The sequence below is a fragment of the Anoplophora glabripennis genome, unplaced genomic scaffold, assembly GCF_000390285.2.
Source record: "Anoplophora glabripennis isolate ALB-LARVAE unplaced genomic scaffold, Agla_2.0 scaffold306, whole genome shotgun sequence".
Taxonomy (NCBI): domain Eukaryota; kingdom Metazoa; phylum Arthropoda; class Insecta; order Coleoptera; family Cerambycidae; genus Anoplophora; species Anoplophora glabripennis.
The window spans coordinates 486,806-503,069 of record NW_019417798.1 but is presented as its reverse complement, the minus strand read 5'-3'; the positions used below and the strand labels follow the sequence as shown (position 1 = coordinate 503,069).

The following is a 16,264-nucleotide window of genomic DNA, read 5'->3' as shown; positions in this document are numbered from 1 at the left end:
AAGGTCAACGCTGTGTTATTTATTAAAAACTTTGGAAATGTTTTTATGCGACCCGAGATGCAACCTTATAATTTAAGTCGGTATAATCTAATACTACTAATAATAAAAGGTTAAGTTACATTGTCAAAAAATTTGTGCAGTCAACTGATTTTGTATTTGCATTGAATTCATTATTCACAATCCTACAGTGCATTCAGCGGCTGCGATACGGGATGCGTTATTCCTTGAGGAGAAGGACGTGGTCAGCAAGTGAACTTTAATGTTGAAGATAGTGTTGGAAAATCTTGACGAAGACCCCACAATTAGTACTTGATAACTTGCACAGCAAGTAGGAACCTCATCTCGTACCGTACATCGCATCTTAAGGCGCCAGCTGTTGCACCCCTATCATCTGCAACCAGTTCAACAGATTTTACCCCTGAATGTGATCAACGAATGCGTTTTTGCAGATGGTTTTTACGGCAATGTGCCAATCAAGTAGACTTTCCTGCTTATATTTGTGCAATTGATGAGGCGACATTTACCCGTAATGAAGTGAATTTCCATAATATGCACATATGGGCCGATGAAAATCGTAACGCGGTTAGGGAAACTCATTTTCAACATCGATTTCGATTCTCGGTAAATGTTTGGGCTGGCATAATAGGCAATGTACTTGTGGGTCCCTATTTCTTTGAAGGATAACTAAATGGACCAACATATGTTGACTTTTTGGAAAACCGGTTGCCTGAATTATTGGACGATGTGGCATTACAAGTTCGGGCATGCATGTTTTATCTTGGGGCTTCCCTGCACAATACTCGAGAAGTAACGACACTTTTGAATGAAATGTTTCCTCAGCGATGGATTGGACTCTTTGATCCTGTGCCGTGGCCACCTCAGTCACCCGATCTAACTTCAATGGACTTTTATCTTTGGAGTCACTTGAAGTCATTGGTTTACAATACTCCAATTGCTACGGTGGAAGAATTGCGAAACCGTATACTTGAAGCTGCTGACACAATTAGGGGAATATCTGGAATTTGGGAAAATATTCGCCAAAATTGGGTGCGTCTGTGCCATGCCTGTATCCGCGCTAATGGGGATCAATTTCAACATTTTCTCTAGAAATGGTAAGTTTTATTTCATTTTGTTCCATATTTTAATGGAGTTTGCTTAGTGCTTGCAGTTGGCAACTACCGATGCTTAAGGATGTGGTTTTGCAGTAACAACAATGCATTTAAGATAGTAATTACTATTAATTATTATAATAAGAAAAGACCAGTTACCAGTTAAATACCTATTTTTCTTAGTTTGTAATTTTGCATTGAAAAATTCCCCAAAAATTGAGAAGTATCTTTCTATTTTTCAACGACGATTTGTTTACGCAGCTGGTCTACGTAACTCATCGTACAGCACATGGACAGGACAGTTCCAGAGAAAATATTTTGATCCATAATTGAACTTTAATTTTATTCAAAAAAGCAAAAAAAACTTTTTCGTATAAGAGTTTTCTATTACAAATATCGTTAGGAAGATGTAGTTTAATTTTTATAGATTACACATGCCACACCCTGTATACAGTAAATGAGAAAATTTTAATATTATCTATTACAATTAAATGTGAAAAACAGTAGGTATCTGTTAAATAGCCACCGCGGCTTTTTTGGCATGACACAATCTTTTTAGATGCAATGACGTTCAAACACATTTGTGGTAAAACCTCTTAAATTATGCCTCCAACCTCAGTTTTCGAATCGTGAATGGTTCATGGATTGTTCACATAGCCCCACAGAAAGTAATCGAGAGGCGTTAAATCGCACCATCTTGGCAGCTAGTTGACATCACCGTTTCGTGAAAAAATTCACCCTCTGAAATGTGTTCGCAATAAATCCATAGTTTCGTGGGTGGTGTGACATGTCGCACCATCTTGTTGAAACCACATATTGTTTACTTCCGTATCAATTTAAGCAGGCCACAAAAACTCATAAGCGTTTGAGTCTTCATTTGCAAAAAAAGTGAGGCCCGATTACGCTGCCAAACAGTGGCACGTTGCAAGTGCATTAGCTTTTTATAGATGCCTTTTGGATTTTCACTGCCCCAAAATGTGGCAGTACTGTTTGTTAATATACCCACTTAAAGTGAGTTTCATCACTAAAAATTATCTTCATGGAAAAATCGTTACGATCTTTTCGCTTTCGAGCACCCAGTTAACAAACGTGCATCAATGCATGTGATTGGCATAGGCGGAGCCAAAACTTTTGTTAAAATTCGCCATGTTGTGGTATGTATGGGTAAAGCTCAATTGCTGCGAACGGTGTGTAATAGAATTTTGGATATTCAGCCACACTTTCACGAATCGCAACAATATTGTCAATTGAATGGCCTACATGAGCACGTACTGGTGTTTTTACGTCTCTAACGGACCCTTAACCTCAAACTTATGCACTATACTGCAGTTTGTTTTTTCTGTTGAGTGATTATGGGGACCAAAATAATCGCCAAGTCTGCGAAATGTGTTTACTACAGAAGATGCATTTTCATATTAAGTTTTAACGATATAAGCACGTTGCGTTGTTCTATTGTTTATGCCCCATGTACTTGTACTAACCTGTATAGTAAAAATACAGTACTTAATCCTCAAAACACATTACTATATGATAAGTGAAACATAAAAACTCTCGGTAGCTCTTATTGGAAAACCCCTTTATTCACCAATAATTTTTTTTTAACTTTTCAATCCTGCAATTAAAATCAAGTGGAAAATACCGAAAATTACTATCAGGATTTATAACATAAAAGAAACTTATCAATATTAGATATCTATGATATACAGTGCCCGTTTCACAACTCTAATTAATAGGAACTGTCTATGAGCAGGCATTAATCAATTTCGACTCTTTTGAAAAAATAAAAATAAATTTAAGGTAATTATTTCTCTGGGTAATACCATAAGAATCTAAAAATATCATGCATCTATGCATAGCACGTCACAAGGTCTAGACTACTAGTAAATAATAAATAAAAACTAAAATCAAATCTAGTGTGTGCCTTTTAATCAAATTAAAATGCAGGGTATCTAGTATAAAATTAGCTTTACCACTAGAGTTGAATTTTGTTATTAAATCGGAGCTCTATCACAGGTCTTCCTCATCTTTCAGGCAGACTGAAGAACGAAAGTTTTTGCATAAACAAACAAAATATGAAATGAGGGAAAATAATTAAAAAGATTCGAATCGTCACACAATGAACTGCAATTTCCATTTCCGTGTTACAGAAAAGTCAAGCCGTTAACCACAGATTCTTTGGGTGAAAATGATCGAACTGTTAATTCAAAAGTATATCTAAATACATCTTATAAAATGAGTTATTATTGTCAAACACCTTTAAAATAAGCTTTTATTATGCCCGTTCATAAGACAGGAATAACTACATAGAAGTCGGAAGGTAGTTGGAGGGGTGAGGCGGTTAGAGAGGGGAGATGGTTGGGGAGGGGGTAAGATTTTACGTGGGTAATTGTACGTGTTTATTGGTGTTGCCTGTTGTTACTTTTTCAAACCAACATAACAAAACTAATGGAGTACAAGAAGGCACAACTACAATGGAAAACGATTTTGTGCCATATTTTAAAGTGACCATATTTTTTAATGTCAATGCAGGTTAAATGCCCAACATTAAAAAAAATTTCCAGTGTTTTTAAAATTATATTTTTTACATGATTCATGAAATATTAACCATTCATATGTGGATAGGCACCCATTACTAATTATTGTAACTAATGTATATTCTTAAATAATTATTTTCACTGATTATAAAATATTCATAATAAAAAATAAATAAAAATACCTACTAACCTAACAGATTTGAAATAGTGCTTAAAATTATTGCAAGTTTTTAATAAAGTTTTTGTTAGTATTTTTTTGAAGCACTGTGTTTAGTTTGCGAATATAAGTGTCATTGACCCAGTTTAGGTGAATATCAATCCACCTCATGTGATATGACAACAGGGCACTAGGTGGGCAAAAAACAAACTGCCAGAATGTCACCGCTTCTTTTTACTACAGTTTAGCCACCAGTTAAAAGAAAAATATGAAACAAAATTTTAGTTTTCAAGACAGAATTTGCGAATACAAACCTACATGTGTTTCTGAAGGTCAAAGGTAGTCTTCAAAGTTACATCTCATGTACTTACTATTAGATGGTGGCACTCCAAAAAAATGCTCATCCTCAGTTACTAAGAGGTTTTTGATAGTGTCGCCATCTACCATTCCTATACCTAAATTTGACCGATTGTCTAAATGTGGATAGAAGCTGAAAATGTTCGTGTAAAAAGCAGTATTTCTTATGTTTGTATTGTTTCCTGAGGGGATAGAGTTAACTTAAACCTTGATTTTTAAATTTGCCTAATTTCTGCAAACAGGTTAATGGTAAAATTAAGAGAATCTAAATCTTTTCCGACAATATTTTAAAGTATACTTGGTTTTTCATTATACTACATAAAAAATTTATAAAGAATAAAAAATAAGTTTGATCCAAAAAAAAAACAATATCTTTGAACCATAGAAATCCATAGAAAAAGATCATTAGCTAATAGGATTCATTTTCGTCCAATAATATTTAGATTTTTTTTGTACTAAAAATTGAATACCTTGAAAAAAAATGGAGTTATAACAATTTTTTCTATTTTAATTTTAACATACCTTGAACAAGAGGCGCCTGAATAAAAAAATGGCATAAGGAAAGTGTTACATTCTCCTAAGAAATCTATGGTTAACTGTTTGACCTACTTTCTTGTTACTCCCTATATGAAAAAAGACTTCTGTGGAGAATGAAACCAAGGACATAAAGGGGCTGTTTGGATTTCGTTATCATAGCAGAAATACCCAGTAATGTAAGGTTATTTTTCAAACAAATCTTCTCGGAACTGAAAATTATCCTCCATTGCGAACATTTAATGAAGACTGATCAAAATAAACTCAGATGTAAGAAAAAGTGCACATAAAAACGAATCGGTTAAAGGAACATATTAAGACTGTGACAGAGCTCTTAGGTAAAGCTAGGTATTACTTGCATGCAAACGTACAGTGGCTTGTCTACGTTGGTGATACCAAATACCCACTTTCGCCATTTGCGCCTGAATGTTTTTCGCAGTAAGAGCCTTCACTGCGCCTTCGGCCGCTGCCGGACTCTCAAAATCTACAAATCCGTACCCTGCAAGAGAAGGAATTCGCTGTAAAATTATCAAAGGATTTGTAAACGGCATCTGACGCCTTACCTTTACACTTGTTAGTATTTTTATCTAAAATCGCTTTGGTGGAAATGATTGTACCAAATCTGAAAAAGAAGATCCGTGATACAAACAAGTATATGCCTGTTTAACCAGAACAACGGAATACATTAATACATATGTCTTGATACTCGGGAACTTGCGAAGAATTCATCACCGTAAACTGTTTACAGGGTTAATGTAATTTTTGTATGGAACAACTGATTTTGATAAACGAGGCTTCAAATTGTTCAAAAAAATTGCCCTCTAAGATTTACGGGTCTACTCAAATAACGTCACTCTTCTTAAACCGAGTCCAATATTTCACAAAGTTAGCCTATATTTCGAAAAAAATGAAAGTGGTCCAGCTGGGCTCAATCATTTTTATGCGATTTATGATTAACGAGCTACCACGATTGGTCGGATAGATTTCAAGGTTCATTTTCGGATTTTAAAGTTACAAAGTTTGTTCACATCACATGAAATACTAGCGCTACTTTTGGTTTTCAATCATCTCAATCAGTTGACCCATTCAAAAGTTACGAACAAAAATATTGTTTCATACGTTACATCTCAATTTCTGGGCTGTATCTCATTTTCTCTAACGATTTATAGATGTTTCCACGTCAAAATAGTAAAATAAATTGTTATAAAAGGTGTGTACGAACTTGGAGATTTATTTTCAATGGGAGGTTATGATAAAGGAAGGTGACTGCTAAATATTTACCTTCCTAAAAGTGGAAATAAATACTTTTCTAAAGATACACACCATTGTTTGAGAACCGCAGACTTTCGTTAGTTAATACCACAAAATATTAATAGTTCTGAATTATTTGCTGGCTTTTTTTGTTTTAACAATACATCTGGTGCTCATATTCAAATTAGATGATTCTTCACATCAAAATGTTTCGGTAAAATTTAAATAACAATGCCACAAAACAAAAATGGGTTGGACCATGGACCATATCATATAGTATTTGACCCACTGAATCCAAATCTAAAGATAGAATTCTCAGAACAATTCGTGTTTTGCTCTTAACATCAAGAAACTCCTATAGAAAGCAGTTTCCGAGATTCCCAACCGACTATATCAGTCAGTGATTAGAAAAACATTGAAATTCATGATCTTATTGCATCACCACTTCAGCATGCATCAAATGTTGCAAAATTTGTAATAAATACTCAGTCAAAGAGACCGTGTTACTGGTATGTTACAACATTAAAAACTTATGGTGATGTGTCTCGTATAAGAATACAACATATCATTCCCTCCCAACACCAGCAGTTCTCAACATGAATTGCACTTTCTTTTTTAATTAATGTCGGCAGTGATTAGAAAAACATTGAAATTCATTATCTTATTGCATCTTGACTTCAGCATGCATCAAATGTTGCAAAATTTGTAATAAATACTCAGTCAAAGAGATCTTACTGGTCTGTTACAACATTAAACACTTATGGTGATGTGTCTCGTATTAAAATACAACATGTCATTACCTCCCAACTCCAGCAATTCTCAACATGTTTGCCCTTTTTTTTAATTAATGTCGGCATTTGTTTATCTATTCATCTTTTGCATGGTGATTTAATGTAATAAAAATAGATTTATACTTAAAAAATAATTTCCAAGTTTGTAAACATTGTAAATATTTTGTATAACAAGTATATTTATGCATAATTTGCAAGCAGATAACAATAATTTTTTACCAATTCTGATCCGAGGAAAAAATCACTTATTTAATAATCGTCAAATTATTTTTTGTCGATTGCTCCACAGAAATTCCAAAAAATTCGTACTTACTGTTGGCACATATTAACTAGGTCTTTGTCAGTGGTTCCAGGGTTAAGTCCTCTAATGTACAAATTAGTTTTCGAAAGCTGCTCTGATCCTGATGAGGAGTTGGTAGAGGAGGAATTCGTGTTATTATTAGGCATGTTGTTGCTAAGGGATGTCGATACGTTGCCGCTCTGGCTACCTGTTTGACTACTGGAGCTGCTAGCATTAGACGGGGAAGTGGCTGTTGGCACTCTCTGGCTACCGTACTGGAACAATACCACCAATAATTAGCAGTCAAAAATTTTATAAAGTCTATCAGAATCACTTTTGTTAACAGAGACGGAGAGTTGGTCACATTTCCAATTTCATTTCATTGCAAAGGTTGAGCAATATTTCTCTATAGTTACACATTGTTGAAATATTTTTTAAAATATGAAACAAAAATGTTTTTCAATTTTAATATTTAGATTGCCTGCTTTGATTTGTCACTAGAAAATATTTTTATATTCAGTGATATGTTTAACACAAATAAAAAAACTATTCGGATAACCAAAAACTTTATGAAATTTGTTTGTATATGCAGAAAAAAAAACGTATTAACTTATTGTGAAAATATAATTTTATAATCTTGGTTTTGACATTCGTTGTAGATAAAACAATCCTGATTATTTTAATTTCATCATACCTACACGATACCAAAAGGTGAAATATTATGTGGTTCAATTCAATTAAAGATAAGATAAGTCGAACAGATAAATTTATTCAATAAAATGCAGTAAAATCATTACCGACAGAAATTACATAGATAAAAATCAGTAAATTCTGGTTAAACGTCTTCTTAGAATTTTGAACCCAACTTGTTATTTATTAAATCAATAACGTTTACTAATCAAGCAGTGTATTATTTGAATGAGATACCTTAAATGGGTAGTAAAATTTGAGTACTTTGTACGAAATGTTAAGTGTAAGACAGATAAGAAACTGTTAAAATTCATTAACAAATGATATGATTCAAGTTCAAGTTTGGTTACAATCATTTGAGGTTTCTTTCTCTTTTATGGTTTTCTTGTGAGTCACAGTTCACAGAAGACTTGTTAGATGTTACAAGTTCCAAGTCTTCGGTGACTCCTCGGAAAACCATAAAAAGAGAAAGAAGATAGCTTCTGTTTCTAGCTAAATTCGAATTATGCCGTTGAACTAGTTGTATTACCTTATATAACCAAAGATCATACCAAGAGAAAAAAAATTAGAAGTACTTATACTTATAGTAAGAAGTATAAGTGTGCAAATCATTAAATCTCATCCTTTTTTCATCTTTCGCATTTCTCTCATTTAATACATATTAGGGATTTACGAAAATTAACTGGTATGATCTAAATATATCCTCTCTTTCTAAAACCATAGACCATTACAAAGATAGCAATCTGAGCTCTGGGAAGAATTTTCGTAATTCCCTATTAAATTTATATGAGATCATTTTGAACATTTCTCTCAAAAATAAATAGTCAATGGTTGGGAGAATCACAATTTCCTATCTTTCAGAATAACACAGGCACATAAAAAAGATGCCATCCTTGTATTTGGACTTACAGAAGCCATGAGAAATGCTTCATCACTTTCCAGTTTTCTTTTTAATTGCCGAAAACCACCTGAAAACCTTAAAACCAGCAAAAGTTCTGCATTCAGTAGGTTTTTTCTTGGGCACAGCCCTGGAACAAGTCAACGCATCGTATTTATGGATCTCATTGCATATTTTAAGTATTCGAAGGCTCAATTAACCACTGCAACTCTTCAGCTTTGGGTGAACACTAGAAAACCCTTTGTAGGGCCACATGTCCAGAGTAAGCCCACCAAATGTAAAGCTGTGGTAGATTTTGAGTTTTCGGGGAGAAGGGGGTTTCCGGAATTGATCAAGAAGTGCAGGATTATAGGACTGATTTTGTCTTTTTATGCCCGGAATATGCCTGCAGTATATTCCTGAGTTTTAAATCTTGGTTTAAGTTTTAGACTGAAAATCCACTAAATGTACGATTTTATCTGATTTTTAGGTTTTAGTAGTAATATACCCAGAATATGCAGTGCGCTCCACAAATATGATACATCGACTAGTTTCCAGGGCTATAACATCGGACCAACTTACTATTTACAGGTGGTTTTTGACAATTTTTTAAAAAATGGGACGGCAAAGCATTTTCTCTCGTAGATTCGGTTTATAGGGGTGCAAATACATAGGGTGGCATGTCCATGGGTAATAACCCGTGGACAGACTATTTTTTTCTTTTTTGTGTGCCAGTGTTAATCAAGATACTCTAAACCAGCGTTTCTCAACCTTTTCACATCGCAATCCAACAAAATTTGTACTGGTACCATGATCCGGATATTATTAAAGATTTATTCGTTATATTTCAGTCTAACAAAGTGGAAGAAACTGTAACAACAGTGAGAGCTAATGTAATTAAATCAAATCTAATTCAATTTCTTGCTAAGAAAGATAATAAAATTATAAATTAAAAAATAAAATAAAATGAAGATAACTAAGAAATAAATTCAATGAAACTCAATGACTCGGTTGATGTTCTTGTTTGACTTCTGCTAAAGTGTTAATAAAATGCTCTACAGTAATCTGCCACCAATGCTGGGTCGTTACCCAAAGGTTGACAAACGCTGCTCGAAACTTTTGGCAGACAATGTTCCAGCTTACCGAATTAGAATTGTTGTAGTTACTGTTGCTGGTGGTGCTGCTGGGCGTGTAAGAGTTCTGTGCCGGGGAGACGGCGGCTGCCGCCGCCGCCGAGGCCTGTGCCTGGGCCGTGTTGACCTGGGCGGGCTGCTGCGCCTGGGGAGTGTACCTTTGATAGTAAGTAGCGCCTGCGGCCGGGTGTTGGTGCTGGTGACCGGCCCCCACGTTGCCCCACTGGCCGCGGTAGCCCCCCGGAGTCTGGTGCTGGGTGGCCATGGGCCCACCGCCACACCCCTTCACTCCGCCCCCGCCGAACGACGCTGTTGCCGGCCTATTTCCAGACCCGCCTCCGTTGCTAGTCTGAAAACGAAAAATTCTATTAGAAAATGAAAAAAAAAAAACAAACTATTATATGGGTTGTACACCTATGTTGACGCTGTCACAAATTTTAACGCCTTAATATTTTAGCATAAAATAATTACCTGCAAAACAAATTTAATTTTAGTCATAGGTGTACAGTTCTAAAATAAGAAAGGGGTGGTATTTAAAAAAAATATATTCTATTAGCAATTTTTTTATCTACAAGTTGGTAATATATTATAAAGTATCATCTTTCGAAATCTCTGCACCAAATTTAAATAAAATATCTTTAAAATTGTTCAAGATACGGGTACTCAAACATTTAGTGTTTTAACTTTAGCGTAAATATTAGTTTTATAAACATACTACCACATTTTAAAAAAAAACTTTTTTATCTAGCAGTTCAAAAATATTAAAGTAGGAACCCATATGCAGCTAATATTTTCGCATTTATTGAAAATATTCACATCAAGTAGTACATGGTAAAGAAAAAAAACAAAATTACAACTAAATAACAATCTTAATTTCTGGGACACTATTAAGGAAAATGTTTATAAGAATAGGATTTGTATTAGAGGATTTAGAAAATAAATGATTGCTCTGAATTTTAAAAATGATTCTAATTTAGTCCTTTATATTAACCACCATTCAGTATTCTAATGGATTTTTCTCATCTGACAGTTTACTTTTACTTTTATTACTTTTGCTCTACAATAATACAGACTTCAAACTTAATACAGTTCAATTAATTGCCTCATAGTCTCAATTTAAACAAAATGTAACTGGTGGCCTCAAAATGAAAGAGGTCTCAAAAGTCATATGATATTGAAGATAACCTTCTTAAGGGCCCCATATTCTTTAAATAGTGTTTTCCGCAAAGACAAATAATTTCAAACATTTAATAACTGAATAATCTAAAGCTTATCAAATAATAGGAATGTTATGTTATGCCACCTGAGTATTTTCAAAGACGCCGCAGTAAAACGAATAAATAGGTGCAAAAAACGATCAAACCATCAAGGTTTTAGGTACTGAAATCTGCGAAAATACTAACTTTTTTATATATAATTCCACATGTAAATATTCTTATAACATTTACTTGCTTAGTCCTACATATAAAATTGTTTACTTTTATTTATAAGTACGTGAAAATAATTCTTAAAATGTGGGGTTAGGATAACAGCAAACGCGTGTTTTACAAACGCTTTTTTTTAGTTATTATTTTATTTGGGTAAATTTAAATGGTAACAATGAATAAACAAAACATCAAGGATTTTATTTTTGTGCTTACTTTTGTTCTACACGTTTTATTTTTAAAGATTTCAGTACCTAAAAACGCCAGAAATTTCACTATTTCTCGGCCAGGAATATGGCCACCTTAAATAGATTTGAATAAACTATTTCCAATGAAAGCTTTTTTGAAGAATGCACCTTTTTTTAATACAAGTCCAAAAATCAAAGCAAGGTTAGGAGAAAGAACTATTTTACAGGCCTGGGTTGATACCTTATATTATAAAGCGTGAATTTAATAAAGTAATAAACAATGATATTCTAAGGAACAACGTTTTTGCAGGCTAATGCCTGCAATGGCATTGAATCATACCCATAATACTTCTACTGATCATTCATCAGTAGAACTTCCAGACAAATACCGGTATTGAACTTATTAGTTCTCATCAGTATACTATAGGTGACACAACTAATGAATGGTTTAGCTATTTCGGACTCAATCTACAGACAGCATAACTATAGGTGAGACAACAAAATGTACTACATCTTAAATAGTCACTGCTATGCAATGTCTAGGCCAAACTAGATAAATGATCTTAGCTGTTTACTAGATATTGCAGGTATAATTCGGTTGGGGGCATTAGTCCAGAGAGTAGTTGTTTCCACCTCACCATATATTAAACTTTTGTTGTTGTGTTAAACCTAGGACAACATTGGCCTTGCTTTCATAATACATGTGGATGAGCAGGTAGCACTTTGCCAGTTTGGCTGTGATGATGGTCTAGAGTCTAGCTAGGTCATCCTTCATTCTTGACCACTGAATGTTAGTAATTAGGGCTTCTCAATGTAACTGTTTCTGGGCGCAAATACGACCTGTTGAATTATAATATGCTACCGCCTCTCTGGTATGTTTCCGCTTCCTTGCGGTTAGAAAGAGGCAGAGCATTTTTTAAATAGTGAAGTAGGCGACAACAATGTCACCTGCTGGTGAAAATTAGTCGCCCAGTGATTAAAATGAAACAGTAAATAATAACAAACGCAAAACGAGTTCATAGACTGTATTCGGAAGAAATATCATTATCTATTTCAAAATTCCTCTCCATAAAACCTCAAAAATTTTTCGTGTATTCTGAGCTTCGTCGGCCAGTGATTTTGGGTTTAAAAATGCACTGCAATAAGGAGTAGACATATTATTATATCATATAATAAACAAAACAGAAAAATTAAATAATAAAACATACTAGCTAGACACTGCAGCTCTATTAGCTTACATGTTGCTTGGGGAATCCCAGTCAGTGTGTGGGGGGAATATCATCCATTTTATATCATGGGCCTTTTTTTAACTCTCAGGTTTAATTTTTAATTAAATCTTTGTCTGCAACTTAAAAAAAAGGCATAAGTAAATCTATATTATTACATTAAGTGTAAAGTTTTAGTTTGTGTATTATACATTAGTTACAGTAGTTAGAGATAATTGGTAGTTATGTCTAAGGAATAAAATTTCAGTTATTAAATTAAAATTTAAATTTTTCGCAATTTATGTTATCAAAGAACTGTAGGTGATAATGATTAGAGTAAGTAACTGCTATAAGAGAATTGCATGTACCAAGCATGAAATTTTATTTCAGATCAGCATAAGCAAGAAAAAAATAATACTTCAAGAAAGAGTGTTGATAGTTGTTAATCTGGAAACATATCATGGTGAATATTTACTGGATAAATATAGTGTTGTGTGAAAATAGAAAAAAATTTATGGTTTCCAAGGGAAACTGCAGGAATAATTTAGTGTTCAAGTTTAAGTATAATAATAATTAATTATGAAAAAGTACAAATTTTGATCAGCAGTTTCCCCCTTTCTGAACAAGAATCGAAACAGAACTTCTGATTATCTTATCGCATATGATATCATTTCTATTTTTGCTGTGGTATCTCGGTAAATCCCCGTCGAACAAACAAGTTGAATAAGATAAAGGGCATACAACTAGATATCGTTTTTCGTTTTCCAGAAGTAAAAAAAAATTTAAATGATACATCAGTAATGTGCACGAGTTTTTTCAATATATAACAAGAATTTATTTTATCTTTAAAGTTTTAAAAGCAATCGGAACTAAAAAAATAAATATATAAATTTAAAAAAAAAATGTAAATATGTAAATACAGGGTGATAGAAGTTTGACTGCCTTAATTTTAACAGAGTATAGAAAACATTAAAATAAACAAAAAAAAAAACTTATATGACATGGGTCCTAAACACAACCATTTCCGAGAAAAAAATTATCAAAATCTCCAACTTGATGTACAAAAGTTCGATTAATTAAGGAATATTCACATAACTGCGGGCATAGAATGTCATAAAATACAATGTTTATCACTTTTTTGAACTCAATTATAAAAAATAATTAGCGTTGTAATAAATTTCAAATTCGATAAAATTCATATCGAGCAATGTGACAACGGCGCGGCGGAATAACACGAGGTACTAAGCGGTCCAGTATTACGCAATTCAGTTGGTGTTGATTTCTGGAATTGGACCGTGTCGGAGTGTTTTTTGTGTACCACTATTTCCTTTTCTTGGTGCGTTTTCCAAGGAGTGCGCAAAAATTGGATTCGAAGGTGTCGTGTGGGCATCGAAAATAGTGGACATTTTGAACATATGTTGTAATTCCGTTTTGTACTTGTGCGTTTAAAAATTACTAAATTTTGCTTTTTGATAAGTCCCTAAATTATTTTTAATACATATGATTTGGACGATGTGAACCTTTGTATCTTCGTATGTACTACAAAATTGATACATTTAATATTATTTATTTCAAAACTGGAAAACAATTGTCTTGAAATTTACTAAATGTTTCACAATAATAGTTGTTTACATTTTTTCCGTAGGACAAGTCTGCCGCGTGTATATGTGGTGTGCATCAGCTGTGTAGCGCTGTTGTCAATTTGTGGTGAAACTTCCCAATATCAATATTCCCTATATTTTGAAAAATGTTCATCTTACGCCCCTGTAATATACAACTTTTTTGTTCATTTACGATTACTCTATCTCATGCTGAAGTTATGGCAGTCATACTTCTTACACCCTGTATGATCTGTTTCAAATTGTGGCATTGGTAACAAACTATTGCCTACAAAATATCGTAGTACAAACTATCATGTTATAAAGAACGTTAACAATAAAAAAGTTGAAACAAATTTTGGGCCATTTTGTTTCTAAGTATAGGATTTACAGTTTTTTAACAATAAAATTTAAATTGACCATTACATTGTTAATTGGTTTGTTTTAAGTTTAATTACATGTACACGTATAGCTTTTTCAAGTATATCTACACAGTGCAAATATGAAATTTTAACGCAACAAAATGACTACCGTGGGGTTTACCGAAATAAGCCTTTAAAAAGTACCGGGAGCGACAAATAATCGATAACAATTACTGGAAAATTACGCAAATTGTGATACGAACATATTTAATTTTAATAACAATTTGACCTCAAAAACCTGTTATCAACCATATGATTTCTAGTACGGAGACTGACTCATACGCTTAATAAACAATATAAATGACATTATTTGATGAGGTTTGAAATTTAAATTTTATAATCTAAACAGCATGATTCACAGGTATTCTATAAAAGAGAAGGATATATGTACCTATAAGATAAAAATTTCTTACAAATGTGGTAATCAGTTTCTCGTTGAATATTACTCGAGGCGCGGTTAAAATAAAAATTTTTATTGTACAATTTACACAAAGATACTACCTTTGCGACATAAATTACGTAATTGTTACGAATTTCTCGATTCCATTCCAATTTCCAATAGCAAACTCGTTAAATATGAATATAACATGTAATAACATTTCTACTTACAGTCGTGCAACACAATTAACTGACCTTTAACCTCTACAATGAAAATAAAATTTAGAACGTTGTTACATTTAGCTGCATACATACCATCGATATTATTCTCATTGAAAAAATATTTGTCAAACAAAACATGTACCTACATAATTTAAATTATTGCATAATGAAACATACATTCTGAGATAAATATAATTATTGTAACTATTGGGTCGTTTACGATTATTTTTCTTATAATATTACTAAAAGATTTAGCTAAAATTCGTAATTAGAGTGCACACCAGCTAATGGAATTCGAATAGTTAAAATTCACAACGGATGTTTAAAATTTAACAATAAATATCAGTGATCACCGTTACAAATAATGTTTTACTAAATAAAAACAAACAACTACATATCTATAACTAACCAATTAGCTGATTAAAGTTAAAGCTGACCATCTTTTATTATTTCGACAATCGACCGCAAGATAGCGTACGTAGGTTGAATGGCAGCACTGATTTGATAAGAATATAAACAAAATTAGAATAAGCAATGGGGTAAGGGGAATAAGAGATGACGTATTGCCAATCTGTACAATGCAACTTCCTAATTTTGAAACGCAGTAATAAATACGTCACCATTACCGCATTTTTTCCAGGATTCGGACGACATTCATACAAAAGAAGTAGGTAATTATTATTTAATGACTTATTCCTCCAAGTATTTTACGCACATAACTTATTTCATGGAAATAACCTTAATGGGATATATTACCTCCAAATGTAGCATGACCATTACCGGTGAACTGAACTCGCAATCCGAACACAAGAATGAATACACAATACAAAACAACACAGTAATTAATTACATTCAAGACCACCAGGTGTCCCTGCGAAACAAGTGTTGCCGACTATGTCACCGCACAAAGAAAATTTTATTTTTCGAGCTCTCGTCTCCACTCCACGAGACAATGAAGAATCATAAACAAAAGGCTACGAAAATGGTAAAGCCAGATAAGATTGCTAATATGGCTGATAATTTAGGAGAGGAGGAGGGGGGGAACTGTTTGTGAGTGACGGAATGACTCACTTTAGCCGATAGTGATTATTGTTGCAGTTACTGGGAATTCAAC

General features: G+C 33.3%; 1 protein-coding gene across 6 annotated transcripts in view; it reads right to left on the bottom strand.

Annotated features, from left to right (window-relative positions):
• Window positions 1–16,264, bottom strand: part of LOC108909265 (protein alan shepard) — a 161,076-nt gene that overhangs the window by 14,527 nt on the left and 130,285 nt on the right. For 4 of the 6 annotated variants that reach the window (XM_018713546.1, XM_018713548.1, XM_018713550.2 and 1 more), the window contains 4 exons: window positions 9,724–10,062; window positions 7,047–7,288; window positions 5,255–5,313; window positions 5,063–5,190 (listed from right to left, as the gene is read on the bottom strand). In XM_018713546.1, coding sequence (XP_018569062.1) covers window positions 5,063–5,190; window positions 5,255–5,313; window positions 7,047–7,288; window positions 9,724–10,062 — 768 coding nt within the window. Of the gene's footprint in view, window positions 1–5,062; window positions 5,191–5,254; window positions 5,314–7,046; window positions 7,289–9,723; window positions 10,063–15,906; window positions 16,088–16,264 lie in introns of those variants that run through there. The other 2 variants (XM_018713549.2, XM_018713547.1) reach the window with 2 other exon arrangements.